General features: G+C 37.6%; 1 protein-coding gene across 1 annotated transcript in view; it reads right to left on the bottom strand.

Moving 5' to 3' along the window:
• Nucleotides 1-8,187: 8,187 nt before the first annotated feature.
• Nucleotides 8,188-20,688, bottom strand: part of LOC110259407 (protein LEG1 homolog) — a 28,596-nt gene continuing 16,095 nt past the window's right edge. The window contains exons 4-8 of the mRNA XM_085002457.1: nt 18,041-18,127; nt 15,787-15,971; nt 15,163-15,299; nt 10,715-10,953; nt 8,188-8,354 (exon numbers count right to left, since the gene is read on the bottom strand). Coding sequence (XP_084858583.1) covers nt 8,251-8,354; nt 10,715-10,953; nt 15,163-15,299; nt 15,787-15,813 — 507 coding nt within the window. The 5' untranslated portion in view covers nt 15,814-15,971; nt 18,041-18,127 and the 3' untranslated portion in view covers nt 8,188-8,250. The remainder of the gene's footprint in view (nt 8,355-10,714; nt 10,954-15,162; nt 15,300-15,786; nt 15,972-18,040; nt 18,128-20,688) is intronic.

Genomic DNA, 20,688 nt, shown 5'->3' with positions numbered 1-20,688 from the left:
GTGTTATTCTAATTTAAAACTGTGGGTTTAAGTCCCTATCTGGTTTTAGGCTGGGTTCAAGTCCCAGCTCATGGGTGCAAGTCCCATTCTGGGTTCTGGCTGGGTTCAGGCCAATAATACTGTCAGTTTCAAATTCACCATTTAAATATATTATGAAATGATCACCATGATAGCTTTAGTAGCCACCCATTTCCATACAAAAATATTACAAACATTATTGGCCCTATTCCTTATGCTGGGTATTACACCCCTGTGACATTTATTTCGTAATTGGAAATTTGAGCCTCTTAATTCCCTTGACACACTTCACACAACTCCTCACCCTCCCCCCTCTGACAACCACCCACCTGTTCTCCATATCTGATTCAGTTTTCATTTTGTTATGTTCATTTGTTTTGTTTTTAGAATCCATATAAGAATGAGATCATACAGCCTTTGTCTTTCTCTGACTTGTTGAAATAAGCACTGGGATGCCTGTACCTTTTTAAACTGTTTTTGTTTTCTCTGGGTAAATACCCAGAAGTGAAATTGCTGGATCACATGGCAGTTCTATTTTTAATTTTTTGAGAAACCTCCATACTATTTTCCACAGAATCCTAGTGTCAGATTTGTCTGCTCTGCGCCATCTCCCTTGGTCCTTGCTTACACACAACAAGGATTTGGAGGTGTAGGCTGAGAATAGCAGTAGTGGCACCAGGATAGATCCAGTGGGCAGTCAGGGGGTTTATTTATTTATTTATTTTGTCTTTTTGCTATTTCTTTGGGCCGCTCCCATGGCATATGGAGGTTCCCAGGCTAGGGGTCGAATCGGAGCTGTAGCCACTGGCCTATGCCAGAGACACAGCAATGTGGGATCAGAGCCGCATCTGCAACCTACACCACAGCTCATGGCAATGCCGGATCGTTAACCCACTGAGTAAGGGCAGGGACCGAACCCGCAACCTCACGGTTCCTAGTCGGATTCGTTAACCACTGCACCACGACGGGCACTCCCAGTCAGGGGGTTTAGAGGGAGGTTGTTCTGGTCAGGAGGTGCTGCGGCAGCGCTGGGGTTGACCCAGTGGTCTTGCCGCACAGGGACAGAGGCTGGCCATCTCTCCAGGTGGGAGCCATCTGCTCAGCACTGGAGCAGTTCCAGGTTGGAGGGAATTTTCCCCTTGAACTGACACCACAGTGTAACAGCTCTGACATGGGTTCTTTTTGTTTTGTCTTTTATCTTTTTAGGGCTGCACTTGCGGCCTATGGAGGTCCCCAGGCTAGGGGTCTAATCAGAGCTGTTGCTGCCAGCCAGTGCCAGAGCCACAGCAACGCCAGATTCAAGCCGCATCTGAGACCTACACCACAGCTCACGGCCACGCCAGATCCTTAACCTACTGAGCAAGGCCAGGGATTGAACCTGCAACCTCGTGGTTCCACGTTGGATTCCTTTCCCCTGCACCATGATGGGAACTCCTGATGTGGGCACTTTTAATGAGCTGCTCCTGTCCGTCGCCCCTGAAAAACACTCCTGCCCACTGCCACGGAGATCACAATCAAGAGTCAGGTAGCACCTGTAAAGCAGCTATAATGGAAAAAAATTAAAATCATTATATTAAAAAAAAATGAATCAGGTAGCAGTGTACAGCAAGTTTTTTTGATGGCCTCAGAGAGAGTGAGCCACCCTGGGTAGGGACTGGCCCTGGCTACATCTGGGTCTCTCCTTATATTCCTGTATCATGGACCTGTTTGGGGACCCTTATTCTCTTGCCCCAGGCCTACTAATATCCTGTCTCAATCCCCCTTGCACCATGTGTTGGTTTGATCTCCATATAGGGGGGTGCATTTTGATCTTCTGATTGGTTTTGGGCAAGGACACCTTATTTGCCTGGAAAAAAACTTATAGGGAAGTGCTCCAAAGAGCATTCCTCTGATACCTGTATGTACATTCATTGTTTGATCGCAGGCCTCCTATTTTGGTAATTAATTGATAAAGGGCCTGTTTTAAATCACCTGAACAAGTCCAAGTCCTGATCCTATCATACTAACAATAGATACGAGGAACAAACAGATGAATGCTGGTGGTGGGTTGGGCAAAATAGGTGAAGGGGATTTGTGGGTACAAACCTCCAGTTATAAAATGAATAACCAGGAGGCTGTAATATACAGCATAAGAAACATGGTCAATAATATTGTAATAACTTTGTAGGGGGACAGATGGTTACTAGCCTTATTGTGGTGATTATTTTATAACGTATACAAACTTCAAATCACTATGTAATGCACCTGAGACTGACATAATATTCTCTGTCAACAATTTTTCAATAACAAAAGAGATTTCCTGGGAGCAACTTTAGAGTCATTTTACTTGGGACTGCTTATCCTTACTCCTAAAAACTGACAGGCATGGGGTATCGACTGGATGCTCCTTATTCAACAAGATCTCCTCCATATAGCTGGAGGAAGCGTGAATGAATACTGGCTTGTGAACTGGAGGCATTTGAAGGCTTAAACGCTCCAACGAATTGTTTTTTCTTTGGCCTTGTAGAGGTTCCCTTTTGCATGTGTAAGTTGCTATTCAACTCAAAGATTGGAGAACTATGCAAATTTATGCAGTTCTTTCAAGCTTCCCCTTTGCCCCTGGCATTGTACTGAGCAAATTCTAATAGTTTCCGCTTCCCTAGAGTCCAATCTTTTTCTCCTCAAGTCTGCAAAACTCTGGAGTCTTAGGGGTTTTTCTTGCTAAACCTACCAAATGGCAGAAAACTGTGGCTATTGTAAGGCTCACTAAATTTATTTCCCTTTCTCTAAATTACTGTCTCCTTCTGATTGCTTTCCCATATCTAGAAACAAATTTTAGATATTTTATCCTGGTTTTAAGTTGTTTATGCAGGAGGCAAATCCAGTTGGAATATCTTTCTAATAAGCAGAAGCAGAACTTCTGAAACCCACAGGATTTGAGCACCTGGAATAGAGTTCCCAAGTATTTTATTTTCAGGGACTGTAGTGATTTTGGTACAACAACATTCATAAAAAAGGCAAGCTTTTAGTGTGAGGATACGACTGAAACTGACAGCACTAACAGCCTGAACCTACCCAGAACACAGACAGGGACTTGAACCTGTATGCTGGGACTCAAACTCAGCTTAAGTCCAGATCGGGGCTTGAACCCATGTGTTGGGGCTTGAACCCATGTGCTGGGTCTCAAACCCAGCCTAAACCCAGATTGGGACCTAAAGCCACAGTTTTAAATTAGAATAACTCATTCTGTGTCTGGACTTATCGAAGTTCAGGTTCTTCACGCCTCTGCATGGAAGGAATTCAGCAAGAGATAAAGTGATAGGCAAGAAACAGATTTATTAAGATAGGATGCTTGTGAGAGATGCTAACAGGCAGGCAAGGAGGCTCTACCCTAAGGATCTGGGAGGTAAAGTTTTATCATCCAAGGAGAGTGGGGGTCAGAAAAAAGATAGCCTCTTCCTTTCTGGGAGTAGCAGCTCCCCCTTGATAGCTGGTAAGATGTGTGTTCAAATCAGCGGAAGGGCGGTCCTCAAAACTCCTGCCCATTGTCTGAATCTGTATGCAGGCCTCATCCCATCCCCCATCCAAGGACCTGAGGCAGTTCTTGCACCCACAGTAGTCAAGCAAGACTGCCTTTTTCTGATGGCTTTTTTTTTTTTTGAGCAATTTATTAACTTACAGTGGTCTCCCAACATCCCTTAGATTCCCCTACCTATGATCCTTTATTGGGATTTCTACAACTGCCTATGCCTACTCCATCCCTATCACTATCAGTAGCATTTTTATCTTAAAAAATGACAGCTCTGAATTATTTAAGAACAAAAGACACAACCATGTAATTCTACTGTCATGCTAGACTTGAAACCAACAACTCCTATAGAGAGTCAGGAAGATAATTTTTTTCTCCTTTATTGGGCCACTGTTGACCTTAAGAAAAACAATATACTAGACAAATGGATATTCTGAAACCTACATGAAGGAAGACTTTTGCTCATAAAAAATATTCTAGATAGAGACTAAATGGCTGATATAAAATCTTCAAAGTTAGGAGAGGGGAATGAAAAGAATGATAACTTTTTAAAACATGGATCAGACGATCTAAAACACTCTAGTAATTGCAAGTCCTGTTGCTGAAGTCCAAAAATCTAACTAAGAAATAGAGGTAAGATTTCAGAATCAAAATAGATTGACTTCTATATAGGAGAGCTTTAACTCTTGCTAAGCATACTCTTAAAGATGCATATGGAGCACTTTTAACAAGCAGAGTTCCAATTCCTGGAACATAAGATATTTGCCAGAAAACTGTTAAGGAATGGCAAAGAATTCTGGGTAGGTTAGTACAAAATATTTAGAGTAATACTAGGTGGGAGTTCCCTGGTGGCTCAGTGGGTTAAGGATCTTGTGCCATCACAGATGTGACTTGGGTCACTGCTGTGGCACAGATTCGATCTCTAGCCCCAGAATTTCCACATGCTGAGGGCATGGCCAAAAAACTGCTGGGTGAATTTTGAAATGATGCAGTTATTTCTAAAGGGGAAATCTTGTATCTCTTTGTTACCATTTGATTTTTTGTGTGCTCCCTGGTGAGTTTTATTGGTCAATTAGTTAGAAATGATAAAGTAGACAGAATAGGCTTGTGAATTTCAGTGCTAATGTCAATGAGGTCTTTGAGTTCTCTCACCTCATATACTCTTTAGATTCCTTTTAGAGTTTTCTGGGCCATGACTCTACTTTGTAGTGGTTCCATGGAATGAGCTCTTGAAGATGGAAGCAGAAGAACTCCAGTTGATTCTTATCTCTTTCCTCAAGAATGCAGCCCCAAATCCCTTATTGAACATAAGTAGACTTTTTAAGCCTGACTGGTTAAGTGAACAAAAAATATTGCTATTATATGATATTTATATGACACAAATTTTTAAAAGTCATGATAAAAATCTTATCCACAACCCATCAATATCCCCATTCACATTTCACTCTCCTAATATTTCTTATTTGTTTTATGTCTTTTACATACAGTTTAATTTTTTAGGATTTCTCAGTTTACACTGGGGGGAGCTATATATAGATTCCTATATTTGGATGTGTCTTTCAATGCAACACCATTTATGGAGCCAATCCTATGTATAAACTGGCTTCAAATTTTTCTATAAAGACTTAAGGAATAAAATAACTGATTATAAGAGTGACATTAGTTTAGTGGAACAAGAACATATAAAATAGCACAATATAAAATGTATTGACACTTTTATGATGACAACTCACTGATATCTGGCTTCTTTGCTAGAATGATTATAATTTTATGGAAAAATAAAATAACTAGTGAATTCACTTTGATATCAACCACAAAGAAAGGAAAAACATACATTTATAAAATTTGACCACTTTTAATTACTTTTCTTCTCATCTGTACCTTATATCAAATCATGTTAAATACTAAAAGTTGCCTGCCTGTCCTATCTCTTCTTGCTCCAACTATATTTCCTCACTAGTTTGTACTGTTAAGAATCAATATTCTAAAAAAGATTGTGTTGTCACAAAATTGTTTCATGTGCTTAATCATATAGCTGCGTATGAAAGTCTTGAGGTTCAATACAGTAGCTTGGGAGATGCGGGTTTCTCTGAAGCTTATCCTAGGCTTGTTTAGATTGAGTTGGCCCCCAAAATAACATCAATTTTAATTACCCACCTCAGTGAGACAAGGGTCATGAAAACAGAATATATAAGAGAATCCTGGAACAAAAAAGATAGGTCTTTTTCCAGGTTTTGTTTTATGGGGAAAGGCTAGGGTAATGGTAGGAAGCAAACATTTTCTGGAGCTGAAATATTCAGCAAAACCAATATTCATTGTGGTTTCAACACCACTCTCCCCAATATACTAAAAAGAATAGGTGGCCTTGGGAAATGGAGATAACATGTTAGACAACAGGACCTAGCTAGTTAACTCAGAGACACTAAAAGGATTCTCTTCCAAGCAATGGGGCAGCACTTGGTTACTAGAAAGACGATGAAGTAATTGGCAAATGGACCCGGTATATTACTGAACTGGTGAAGCACTATGTTTATCATCACCTTTATGCCAGGATATGCAAAGTTTCCCATTGCCCTGTAAAAATTTGCTAGAAACTTAGTGACTTAAAACAATAAAAAATTATTATACTATAGCTCTGGAGGTCAGAAGTCCAAATATGGCTTCACTGAGTCAACTTCAAGGTTTTCTGCAGGACTGCTTCCCTCTGAGGCTCCAAAGGAGAATCCATTTCCTTGCCTTTTACAGTTTCTAGAAACCCCGTTCATTCCTTAGCTTGTGATCCTTTCCTTGCGTCACTCCAAGCTCTGCTCTGGTCTTCCCCTCTATTACTACCCACTCTAGTCTTCCTGGTCCTCGCTCACCAGATTCTTGTGATTACTGTGGGAGAACCTGATAATTTAGGGTAATTACCCCAACCTCCAGATCCTAAAAGTAATCACATCTGCTAAAGATGAGAGGTAGCATGCTCTCAGGTTCTGGGGATAAGGGCACTGTATTAATTTTGCAAGGGTTGCCTTAACAAAATACAACAAACTGAGTGGCTTTAACAATAGAATTTCTTTTCTCACAATTCTACAGTCTAGATTCCTAAGATCAAGGCCTTGGCAGGATTGATTGATTCCATTAGAGGGCTGGGCGGAGGGATCTGTTGCACAGCTCTTCTCTAGCTCCTGGTAATTTGCTGGCCACCTGCCATTCTTCCGCGTGTAGAAACATCGGACAGGCTTAAACTTGATATAATATCACCGGAAAACATGGCTATTATAATTCCGTTACTTCGTGTCCAAGATATCACGCATTGAAAAGGAACTTATTTACCCTGTGGGATCAAACTCACACTGTTTTGAGCCAGAATTGGTGTATGCTGTGTCCTTGGGCAGCAAATGGGTGGGGTTTCACAGTAACTCGTTTCTTACTATGCTCCCAGGCCAGATGGAACTAGAATTTACTAAGCAGTATCTCTGTCAACTATCTTGATAACAAGAAATATATGGTATACATATGGTATTTGGAGAAGAATTTTTTTTTAAGGGAGGCAGGAAATTTAGGAAAAATTAACTGATTTGTGGTGTGATAAACATTATGTTACTCTTTCTGCCACCACTCTAATGTACAATACAGAATTTGGAACTTCACTAAGTGGAAGATGTTTTATAAAGATGAACAGATATCTGGGCAAAACAATCTAAATTTGGAGTTCTCCTTGTGGCTCAGCAGAAAGAATCTGACAAGCATCCATGAGGACACAGGTTTGATCCCTGGCCTTGTTTAGTGAGTTAAGGATCCAGCATTGTGGTGAACTGTTGGTGTAGGTCACAGATGAGACTCAGATCCCATGTTGCTGTGGCTGTGGTGTAGGCCAGCAGCTATAGCTCCAATTCCACCCCTAGTCTGGAAACCTCCATATGTCATGAGTGCAGCCCTAAAAAAAAAAAAAAAAAAAACAAATAAAATAAAATATCCAAATTTATATAACAACAATAGAGATTAATTCACGAGAGAAAGATGTAAACTTATTTTTGAAAAATAGTATATTTGCAGTTGTCTCTATCAATACCTTGAGAAGGTGTTGGGTGAATGAGGGAGAAAAAATAATTCGACCAGTAAGCAGTTGTAAGAATATGTATGAGGGTTATACTCACAATTAATATATTATTTTAAGAAAACCTAAGCTTCTTTTTGGATAATATGAGTTCGAATGGCAATAGCAATCTTGTCAACACCCTCGCCACCCTGAATTCGCCTGATCTCATCAAATTACAGAAACTCTTTGTTGGCAAAAGATTATAGAGATTTCTTTAGAAGAATTATAGTAATATACTTGAGGAATATATTATAAGAAAGGATAAGGTATATAGCTAACAGTCATATAATAATAATAATAATAGAATAATCTCACAGGGAATATTAGAGAATCCTTAAATAATTCTGGTCACATTTTTGAGGGGCCAAGAGAAAAATATCCCAGATTTATGTGAGATAGAGGACTCTCTGTGAAATATCATCCCATTCGTGTTTATTTCAGAATTTTGGCAGGAATTCTTGCTATAACAGCAAAGTCACAGGACATTTTATGCTTTTTAGTATTGTTCAGAGTAGCCTCAATCATTTGGAACATACTTACAAAATATCTACTTAGGCCAAGAACTGAGTCAACTGTGCGTTTAATTGCGTTTAATCATGGAATCAAGTTGATTATATATAGTGGCATTAAAAAAAGGCCATTAAAGACTTGGTATTAAGAGAAGCCTTTTAATGAGGAATCGTCCTGCAGCCCGTCCAGCTTCTGAAGTCATGGCTATCTTCCAAACTGTTAAAAATAACCCTCCTGTGAAAATAGGAATATTTATATTTTCAGCTAATGAAAACATGAATATAATGTAGAAACCTAAAAACATGAAATAAGTTAAATTAAAATTTCCAATGATAAGATTTGTAATATCTTAGTACCTTTGTCTGACAATTAGGCTTCATCAAAGAATATAAGAAAATTCATTATGTTGGACAATCTAACAGCATTAATGAGGGGCTATTTCCCTTATTTGAAAATGAGACCTATTTAAAAATTCCCAAACAATGCAGTAGCCACAATATTTTATGGAGTAAATAAAGGACAGTTGCTATGTATCATTATTTTATTTCAAATAAAATTTAGACCCATAGTAACCCCCTTCCTAATCTTGTTTATAATGTCTTGTCCATAGAGTGAATGTCTTCTTGGGAAGAAGGAGACCTAGTTGTTGTCCAGCTGGCAAACTGGCACTAAAAAGCTGAGTGATATTTGCCAAATCAGCTTCCCTGACCTTGGGGTTAGTCTATGCAAACATGGACCAAAACAGCAGAGTCTACACCATTCTAATTCTAAAATGCTGAGATTTAAATGTATAACATTCATTAGTCCATTGATAATTTTGCATTTACGAGGAAGGGAATACTAGATAGTGAAGGAAAAAACCCACAAACATTTAAGTTAAACAATCGCTAGTGTAAGCCTGCTTCAGCTACTTACAAAGTATATCATTTTGGACACGTTATTTATCTTCAATAAATCTCTTTATTCAACAATGAAAACATTTCATAATGTTATTATGAACAAGAAATAAAGTGATGTGTGAAAATATGAAGCCTAATATCTAATATTTAATTTATGCTCAAAAATGTTATAGAACTACCTTTCTCTGCACCCAGTCTTCCTACTTCCACCTCAGTCATCTCTATTTCTTACTATATTTTCCATCCTGATGGATGAGTACATCTTATATTCCACCAACCTAACCAAAAATCCCTGAGAGTTATCCCTTCCACCCCCTCCTCAAAATGTTTTGTGGCCAAGTCCTGTTGATCCAATGCTTTCACGTCTGGGCATATCTATCCTGCTGTGTTGACACCCACTGATATTGATATTAATTTCTTTTTGAGCCTTACCAATAGTTTCAGATTTACTCCTACAATTCCCCTCCAAGATCCCAAACTTACTATTTTTTTAAAATAAAAAAAAAAAAATCACACCACTTCCTTGCTTAAAAACACTTAGCACTTCTTCAGTTAGTCCAAATACGAGAGGACTTTGCAATTCACAGTGACTCCTCCAGTTGTCACATCTACAGGTCCTTTCTCCTTTAGGGTAACCACTCTTCTTCCCCTGCTTTAGACTCAGGATCTACATGGAGATGCCAACATCTAACATGCTCCTTCCCCTGTGTTAACAACCATGGATCAATCTGATCTAGACTTAGCCAGTTATATTGTTTGGCTAGATGCTGGAGTAACAAGAAAAGCCCTGTGTTTTTCAGTCCATTGTGAAAAACTAACAAGCAAAGCATTGCATGATAATTGCACAGTATGAGAAGGGTAATGGAGAGTCTACTCTAATACAAAAAAGTGATGAGAAGGCAGTTCTTAATATTGGCGTAGGTTAGCCAGAGGCAATGGTCAAGGCAGCAGTCAGGGAAAGAGAACTTTAGAAGATTTGAAAGAAGAATAAGAGGTAGTCATTTGAAGGATGAGGGGAGATGGATTCCAGGCTGCCCAACATGTTAGGAAAATGCTGTACTTTGATTGCAAGGCAGGAGAGAGGCAGGAGAGAGTTACACATCGATAATGAAGGGCCTGATTTTCATGGACTAATAGGTTTGAATCTTAATCCCAAACCCAGAATATTATGAGGATAACAATGAAAATTTTAAGAAGAAATATATAAATTTTTTTATTTTTTTTATTTTTGTCTTTTTGCCATTTCTTGGGCTGCTCTTGAGGCATATGGAGGTCCCCAGGCTAGGGGTCAAATCGGAGCTGTAGCCACTGGCCTACACCACAGCCACAGCAACGAGGGATCCAAGCCGCATCTGTGACCTATACCACAGCTCACGGCAATGCCAGATCCTTAACCCACTGAGCAAGGCCAGGGATCGAACCCGCAACCTCATGGTTCCTAGTCAGATTTGTTAACCATTGAGCCACGGTGGGAATTCCTAAAAATGTTTATTTTAGAACTATCATTACTGCAGTAGTGAGATGATATATGAGGTCCTGGACGGGTAATTTTCATTAACTGTCATAATTATATTCAATACAACTAAAATATAGTAGGTACTCCATAATTCCTGTTGAGTGAATCACTAAATATATTTAGCTCTTAAATGACTTTGGTTCATTAGGCTTTGTATATAATATAACTCTTAATCATACCTGTAGCTTCATTTGTTCTCGAAAAGAATTTCACTGAACTCATAAATGCTTTTTCCCGTACGGTGACGTCACTTGCAAGAACATTACGATCTTGGTCTGTGAGTGGCCTATGTGGGAAACCCACTAGGAATTCTGCCGTACTGTTAATGTAGGGGCGATATAATGTTGCCACAGAAAATTCTACTGCAAGTAGAAAGTCCATGAAGAAGTCTCGTTCAGTTTCAGAAGAATAGAATGATCTAAAGGAGGGACACAAAATTAGCAGCATGTTACAAAATATTTCATCCTAAATGCAAATTGAATTCCAAATGTGTGTTTTCTCGAAAGTTCCTGAGAGTTTGTATGCAATTTAATACATGGTTTACTCACCAGAACCTAAAGTTTCAGAATAATGTAATTAATTCTCACAATATCTTCTACTTGTGCCTGGCTAAAGAATCTCTTAAATAGCAACAGAGAAGGCAAAACTTTGAATTACAGTTTTTAAGAATTGTGGTATATTAACTAACCCATCTCTTACTTCTACCAGATTTATTCTTTGTGATTTCTAGTCGTATTTCTCCTGTATCTAATTTCTATGCTACTAATATCTAGCATCAGTTGTTTTCCACAAAGTTCAGGAACTGGATAATACGAGCCAATATAATGAATAGCAGATTACCTAATAGCAATTTCTAAGAATTCTACAACAAAATACATAGTTAACGCTGATATTTACTGTGTGTACATGCTTACAATTTTTAATGGAAAATGAGTAATGGATTAGGAATTTGCCACAGTAATCAAATCACCTTCTAGAATCGAACACAACAGGGTCCAAGGCCAAGGGAACAAACAAACAGACAGATGATTGAAGTTTGTTTTGTGTTCATCTAATTAAAAAACTTAAAAAGGCAGGCTCAATTGCAGGGAACAAGAACTGAATAAAATATTAAAAACATGTTTAATGACATCAGAGAGTGAACTATTTCCGAGAAATTGTGAGATCAAAATCCAAGAAAAAAAGTATTATGGACTGAGAATTTATATGTTGAAATTTATGTGAAAGAGGAAGAGAGGCCAGAGTGCAGTCTCTCTCCCTTCTTCCATCACTTCCTCCCTCTGTCTCTCCCTCTCTTTGAGGATAGAGTAAGAAGGCAGCCATCTATAAGCCAGAAAGAGGACCTTTACTAGAACTTTACCATGTTGGCACCCTAACTCTGAAATTGCAGGCTCCAGAATTGTAGGAAAATAAATTTCTGTGGTTTAAGCCACATCCAGTCTATAGCATTTAGTTATGGGAACTCAAGTTCATTAAGAAGAAGACAGTTGGTAAGTATGATATATGAGGACATTTTTCCACTCAAGGCAGTAGATGATTTTGAAAGCTTTTGCTCTATTTGAAAGCAATGAGAAGAGTCTTTAATAAAATTATGGAGCATACTGAGAGAAGGAAAGTTGCAGTTACTGACTGACTAAATAGAAGTCTACACACATACACATGCAACAGAATACCAAGCAATTGAAGATCTTGGGGTAGAATTTTCTTTAAATGAGAAAAAAAGGATTAAATAGTAAAAGAAAAAATTGAGAATTTAGTCTACACTAAAAATTTTCTACATTAAGAAGACATTATTAAAGGGGTAAACTGACAAGCATAAAGTGAGAAAAGATGCATTAAAGATATGTAACTGACAAAGTTTTAAAATTATTAGATATAGATTCCTATAAATCAATAAACAAAATATAGCCTTTTAATAAAATTCATAGGAGCTTTACAAAAGAGCACACTCATATAGTTTGCTAAATATGGAGACATATGCAACCTCATTTAGTAATCTCGGATTTTTTAGCGATTTCTGCATTTAGGTAAAAACACTCAAAATAATGGATAAAAACATGAAAAGTGACTACAATCAAGTATAAGAAAGAATATGATGCAAAGGAACCTATCAACACTGCCGGAATGAATATTAATTTGTGTAAAAATACAAACTCTTTGGTATAGAGCCTCTTTCACCCAGAAAATCTCTTTATCAGATAGTCAGACATGCATTTCCTAAAAGACAAGAATGAGAATGTTCATAACAAGTAGAATATATGTGACAGTCAAGAATTAGAAACAACACACGAGTCCTTTTACAGGATAATGGCTAATTAAACTTATATATTAATCTGTTACTAGACAGATATGAAAAAGGCAAAATTGTCGATGTACACAACATGGACAACTCCAATCACTAAAATTTTGAATGGAAGAAGCCAAAAACGTTTATTGCGTTGTTCCATTGATACCAAGCTTAAAGGCAAGAAAAGGTAATCAATGGTATTAGAATAGTAGTTACCACTATTTCCTTTGGAATGAAAAAGGAATGAGATCCTGCTGTAGAGCAAGAGAACTCTATCTAGTCACTTATGGTGGAGTATGATCATGTGAGAAAAAAGAATGTATCCATGTATGTGTGACTGGGTCACCTTGCTGTACAGTAGAAAATTGACACAACATAGTAAACCAGCTATAATAGAAAAAATAAAAATCGTAAAAAAAGGAATACTAGTTACCTTTGGGTAGAAGGGAAAGTGCAGCAAATAAAATGAGGACAGCGGTCCCTGGAGTGATGGATAAATTCTGTTTCTTGCCCTGGGAACTGGTAGCATGCGGCGTTTATTTTGTGATAACCCACTAAATTGAAGACTTAGAATCTGTATATCTCACTGCATATTTGTTATCTGTCAATAAAAATTTATTATAAATGCCTTGCTTCTTGATTGATAGCATAAGAGTTATAGCGACAGAAATATTCCTTTTCACATGTTGAACTCAGTGAGAGCAAATAAGGTTAAAGGACTTTGAACACTAAAGAACACATACTTTCCTAAACTAAACCAATTTCATTAGGTTAATGGTTCATTATTTACAATAATCTCACTATTCCTGTTCTGACTATAATGCTTAAAAAACCAAAATATGTAGCTTCAAAATTGTTCAATTCTCTAAAAAGAGATTTTTGAAAAGCCTACATGAGATAATGGTTGCAAAGCGCTGGCACGGTACTTGTTTTACAGAAACACTCGAAAAAGCAAGCGAGTTACCATAAAGGACAGCGGGGACAAATTTATTGTTACCATGAAGATGTTTTTCAAGGAACTTTAGAGCTGTTGATTAAAAAAATGTTGAGGCAATGAGCATGACACCCCTATGACTGAAACATTTCACTGTGTCAAACTTTATTATAAGCAGACAGCTTTAATACTAAAAGATAATGGAATAAACATAGAGTGATGTGAATGGAGAAAAAGGAGTCTGTCATGAAAATGAGGACAATAGCAAGATTATTTTACGAATAAGTGAGGAGATTTTGCCAAGGCCATTCACCTTTGTTTATACTATTCCGCACCTAAATAAGTACATTCCACTCAAAAATCTATATAAAATACTCCATAAAAGGTAGTTGCCAATGATATTTATAGTTCAAAAGAATTATCTCTCCAGAGTTTCTGCGATTCACATATCTAGGTATTGTTATACAAGCAGAATAACACCAAAAATGTTGAAGGCTGCTTTGAGACACAATCTTATTTAATGACTGAATTTAGATAATTCAAATCACTGCAACTCACATTTATACGAAGAAATAACTCACTGAGATCAGGAGACCATGAACAGTGCTATGGGAAGGAGCACAGAAGCTGACCATAGGAGTCAAGGATGACTTAGGACCAGGGAGACAAAAAGCCCAGAAGAGAAACAAGAGCAGAACCAGGATCCTGGACTTCTTCCGTTGAAAGCTTTTATTTCATCAAATCTAAATGAAGCTGACTGGTACTTAGCAGCAGACTTTGTTTTAGTCACTGCCTATTATTAAATGAAATGTCTTATATTTGCTGGGGTTAAACACGTAAATTTCACTAGCTTATTTTACTTTGTTTTTATTTGTCAAAAAAAGAAAAAGAAAAGAAATGACCATCTCCTTAAGAAATCGCTTAAAAATATTTCAAGATTTGAGTGACTAAGTGGACCACATAGAATTTCTAAACAACAAATTAGTACTAAGTGTTTTAAAGTTTTTTTTTTTAGGGGGTGAAGGGTTGTGTTGTAAATTGAAAGCCAACACAATATTTTACCACACTATTTGCATAGCTACCTTATCTAAACATCTAGAATCTAAGAATAGAAATTAATTGCATATTGCGTCCATACAAACTTGATTAGACATGACTGTGAGTTATACTGTCAAAGAATGTACTTCTGGAAGAAGTATAAACAACCAGGCAACTTTTCATATCTATCTTCACTGATGGGCCAGATGGATCCTGAATGAATTGGAAATAAAAATGGAAAAACGATTTCTTGATACATTCTGGAAAATATGAGTCATGAATATTTGAGACAACAAAAGTTTACACATTGTTTTACTATGCCAGAAAGAAACCAAGTTGAATTGTATCACATAAAGCAATTCTCTTACACATCACTGAGCTGTAATTTTCCAACATCAACGGCTGCTTGATGGACGTCCCACATATAACGAATCACTGTGTCCTCATCTACGTTGTACTTAGGAATACCTCCAACAGAGGAAACCACCACTCTGGACAGCAAATACTATGGAATAAATAATATAATCCATGTCAATAGATTTTCAAATAAAATTAGAATAAATTTAATTATAAATTTCATGAATTCCTGAAACAGAATACTGTGAAATACTCATATAGCTTATTGTCTAGAAATAAAACTTATTTTCAAAATAAATTTTAGCACTTGAAGATATCATTTAACTTTATTTGCTTGCCTAACAGATTTATGCTAGTCTATTTGCATAGAAAAACATTAATTTGGTAATTTTCACCTCAATTCTACTGAAAAAACTTTTTCCAAATAAAATTACACCATTTGCTATTAAATGTTTATTTAGTATTATTTCAGGATACTAATAGGAACAATTTGATGGGGTAGGGACAAAACTCTTAATGTATAATTTCATATGTATATGAAAGTGAAGCTTATTATTTTTCAATCATAAATCCAACAGAAGACCTTTGGTGTCTTCATTCATTCCACTCAGAAAAATATCATTGTGTTCTTTTACCTTGAAAAAATCATTGCCTCTATCCATAGCTCGTGGATAGGATGCCCGACATTCCGCAACTGAGTAACAGAACTTAGATCTGTATTCCTCTTGAGGAATTAACTCTATTTCATAAGGTATAGCTCTCAAAAACTTAGATTCAATTGCAGCAAGGAAGTATGTAGCAAGCACATAGAAGCTGATGCCTATAATACAATAAGAGAAAGGTATCTGAATTCATCAAATGTCTATACAAAGCAGCAAAATTACTAAGGCTTGGCCTACATAATTTAGCCAGTTTATCCCCCAAACCATTATGTTGAATTTGTTGGTTATAGGAAATGCACAGAACTATGAGAGTTTAGAGTTAATGACAGTCAGGAAAGTTTCTGCATCAAAGGCACACCTGGGTACAGATATTTGTATATGAATCCACCTAATTCAACCCAGTTACAAATTATCCATGTCCTATATTTACTTACCCTTCAAATAGGAAGCAAATAATACTTGGCTGAGGAAAACATTTACTTCAGTTTGGGTAAAAATGTAGGTGATGCTCAATGTGTAAGTGTTACTTGTGGAGATTCTTTGTCTAAATTGAGAAGAGGGGAGTTCCTGCTGTGGCTCAGCAGTAATGAACCCTACTAGTATCCGTGAGGATGTGGGTTTGATCCCTGGCTTTGCTCAGTGGGTTAAGAATCTGGTGTTGCCATGAGCTATGGTGTAGGTCGCTGATGCAGCTCGGGTCTTGCATTGATGTGGCTGCGCTGTAGGCCAGCAGCTGTAGCTCCAATTTGACCCCTAGCCTGGGAACTTCCATATGCTGCAGGTGCCACCCAAAAAGAGAGAGAGAGAGAGACGAAAATAAATTAAACTGAGAAGAGGGTTTGAATTAACTATCTTCCTGTATTCTCTCATCTCTCTTGGGGGATGGTTCTGAATCCCAGCTAACTTTCCTTCCAATCAACCTCGAATACATTTTCTTAATTTTCAGTTTGGTATCTTTTTCTGGTTCTTGATGTTAACTCATTTCAACTAAGTGCCCAGTATAGTATATTCTATCTTTGGACTATTATCTATTTCTTGATTCCTGTGTTCATCTTGCCTACCAGGAAAGTGGCAGCTCCCAAGCCTGGGTTATTCCCAGGCCTACTCCTCAGTCTGGCTTTGGTCACAGGCATGAATCCCTACCTTATGTTAATGAAACACATCCTCTCACATCCCTGCTTGACAACCAGAGGATGTTTTGATTGTTAATCCCAAGGTAACTAGTGATACTAAACACAAGGGAGAAAACACAAATGATAGATGGGTATTTCAAGGAATATTTTCAAACCTTTGGATGGCAAATCATTTTCTCACCATTTGAAACTTGGTACATTAGATGACTTCATTCCACTTATTTCTACTTTTAATCTTAATTCTCAAATTTGAGTGGATGATTGACAATATACATTTTACCTTGGACTGTCTAAACTGGGCCTAAAAGAATTTTGCTCATTACCAAGTACAATTTTGAAATGTACACTTACAAGATTCACTTTTCAAAACTTTGTATCTGGTGATTTTATATTTCTGAATAAACCATTGAGAAGCAGCAGTTATGTTAGAGTAGCCACTAGTGAAATGGATCTTTAAGGTCTAAAATAAGCCTTACACTTGGAAATAAAAATCAGTATCAAGTTTTGTTACAGATTAGGGGTTTAGGGAGGCAAAATGGAACAGTGATTAAGAAAATAAATTTTTGAGATAGAAAGATGAATATTAAGACTTTATTACTAGCTTTATGATAAAAAGCACATTACTCAACCTCTCAGCTTCTGTTTGACTATCTGTATCATGAGGATAATTTTAAGACCATGGGAAGGGTGGAATTAAACTACAAATCTAAAGGGATTAAGTAAGGTGCTGGAATGTGGTTACATGTGAAATAAATAGTAGCTAGTTGGAGAAGGGGCTAGGCATGTGTGTGGGACAAGTAACAAAAAGTTTGAAAAACTGGGTACATTTAAGGACCATTTTCTTCTTTAGTATCAATCTAGAACTTTCCATGTGCTATTACATCATAATTTAGACATGGCCGTAGTAAGAGTAGTTGTTCTTATTTGGTTTTTAAAGGTGATTGGCTCCCCTGGGAGATTGCACAGAAAATTGTACATGTTTACAAAGAAAATATCAGGATTTATCCCAATTTATCCTGCCATATATAAAAGCAGAGAAACCAAACCTCACAGGATAGATCAGTAAAGAATCATGGTGAAAACATGACACTTACCTCCACAGCCACTCTTGATAGATATGCAGCTGGAGAGTCCAGCCTCATAAGCACACACTGAAGTATTGAGGGGCTCTGAAAATCGACCTGCAGAGTAAACAGAGTAGGTGAAAAGAGTTTAACTTTTGAATAGAAAGTCTTGAGAAGGAGAGGAAAAAACACATATACTCCGCTCCAAAAAATAAGGAGAAGGTTATTGTTGCTCGTGATATAGTCCATTCACAGCCTTTCATTCACTTTGAGAGGGAGAAGCTTCTGAAAGAATCCAGCCTGTAGAGATCCCTTGGTTTTATTTTCATCTTGTTTTAAAGTTTTTCTTTATTTTTAATCTTTATTTTACAGACTCCTTGACTAAACTGGACCATCAGCATGTCTCACTTCACAGGCAGCCTCTGTCTCTTGTTTCTTCTTAAATAAATCGACAGCTGCAATAATTCAAATGTGCAAGCATCTTTTTCTAAGTTCAGGCACCACATTGTTTCATTCTGTACTCAGTCTGAGTTTCTTGGAAGTCTAGACATATCCAAAGAAGACAATTTGGAAAAGAATTTCATGGGAATGGGAGTCCAGCTCAGTTCGAGAAACTGAGTAATAAGAAAATTGATTCAAGGACTAGGAAGAGCAAAATCCAGATAGGGAAATTCACCTAAACTGAGGTACAAAGAAGAGGAGCTTTCTAGAAACTTAGAATTCCAAGCTGAAGCATCACACATTGCTCAATTTCCCCATCTTAGCTTTTTCAGCATAAGAAGGTAGTGGTCTAGTTACTGTACCAGTTCCTCCCTGTTTTCATTCCTTTCTTCTACCTGAAGCTAACAACTAACAGAAAGGAGACTGTGTATTGAGAGTCATATTTTAGATAATTTTCCCACTAATACTTGTTTTTTGTTTGTTTGTTTGTTTTTTGTCTTTTAGGGCTCCACTGGCGGCATATGGAGGTTCCCAAGCTAGGGGTCAAATCAGAGCTGTAGCTGCCGGCCTACACCACAGCTCAAAGCCACACCAGATGCTTAACCCACTGTGAGAGGCCAGGGATCAAACCTGTGTCCTCATCGATGCTAGTCGGGTTCGTTAACCTCTGAGCCATGACGGGAACTCCATCCACTAATACCTGTGAGGCAAAGCCCAAGCTTTTAAGTGAAAGTTTATTCCTTACCTTAGTTTGTCTGAAACTTCACTCTGGGTCTCAGAGTTGAAAGAAGTTTTTGTCATATTTTCTATAATAATCTCACCTCATGAAATGAATGTATTTTTAATACCACATTTCTCTGAGAAGATAGGCTTTAAGACAATGATAATTCAAAAACTGAAGGTTTTTAATATAGAAGGGGACATTTTCTCTTCAAACAGTACGTTTTTACAGCTTGCAATAATTTATTTTTAAAGTTGCATTAAAAAAAAAACAGAAAGGCTATGAAATCTGAAGAGAAGATATGTCAAATAATTTTACCAGTTAAAAAGAGTATTTGAATTAGGGTTATAAGAAACCCTGGATACTGGAAGATAAATGATTATATTGACTGCACATTCCATGAACATTCAGACAGTAACCCTTAAGCAGGTTAGCTATAATGACACTGTCAGCAACAAGGATAGAAAAAAGCAGTCTTCCATAGAAATAAGTAAAATATACATACCCGATTCAAATAGTGTTGCATGAAATAAAGCCCATGGCCAGAGTACATTGCCTGAACCATTTTCTCCAAATGAAACAAAATATTTGTTAGTTTCTTTCATAAGTATCTTAAATATTTGAAGTCGATTAATGTATTTCCAGGGATCAATGATTATCTTGTTATTTTGTACTGGAAATTCTGCTATGTCCCCCCTAATGTGGTCCCAAAAAGGGGGGTAGCTATCATTTTCATCTATGGCTGACCCTGTAGTTTGGGCCAGTCCCACAGAAAAGAAGCTCAGAAGCAGAAAAGTAGAGATCATCATAGAAGACCACCTCTGCATACTGCCTGTGATTCCCTTGAGTCTCAAGCAAGAGCAAGTTATTATATAGCAGATGGATGCCAAACAATCCTTTTGCCAGCTAAAGAATGACAAATCTCTGTGCAGATAAGATTCAAACCAAAGGGAACTTAAGCTGGTGAGAAAATTAATGCACATTGGCGTACATATATTTCATGATTAAAGTTGCTAAGGGCTATTGTGAAGTGCTTCAAGTATATTATTTGCACAATTGATTTACTGCAAATAGGCAATTGTTTCTTATAGTTTAAGCTACCTGGGTACTATCAGTAGTAGATGGGTCTATGAATTAGTTTTCCTGCCCTGGCGGGGCAGCAGGCCAGGCCCCCGTGGCTTTACACCTCATTGTTTGCAGGCCCAAATCAAGCCTGAGTGTGCCCTGAATTCTCTGGTGAGGTGAGGGCACAAGTTTTGCTCTGCAGATGGGGGAAGCCATTGGCTGTTCTCTCTGTTCAAATACCACTGAACCCTAAGTCCCCAGCCTAAACAGGGCTACTAGCTTTGTTCTGCAAAGTATTGTCTTTGTTTGAACTTAGCTCGAGTGCTACTGGATCACACAGCTTCCAGGAGTTGCTGCCAAGTCATCTGGTCATATGGAGCCAGATAACGCACTCAATAGCAGGTGGAACTATGTCTCAGCCCTGTGGCCTCCGTGGGCTGGGGAGAGCCCA

The sequence above is a fragment of the Sus scrofa genome, chromosome 1 (assembly GCF_054392235.1).
Source record: "Sus scrofa isolate SSC_HxYL_T2T_F1_AM1 chromosome 1, Sscrofa_HxYL_maternal_Yorkshire_Landrace_v2.0, whole genome shotgun sequence".
NCBI classification, from domain to species: Eukaryota; Metazoa; Chordata; class Mammalia; order Artiodactyla; family Suidae; genus Sus; species Sus scrofa.
This window is presented reverse-complemented; position numbering and strand designations above follow the sequence as displayed.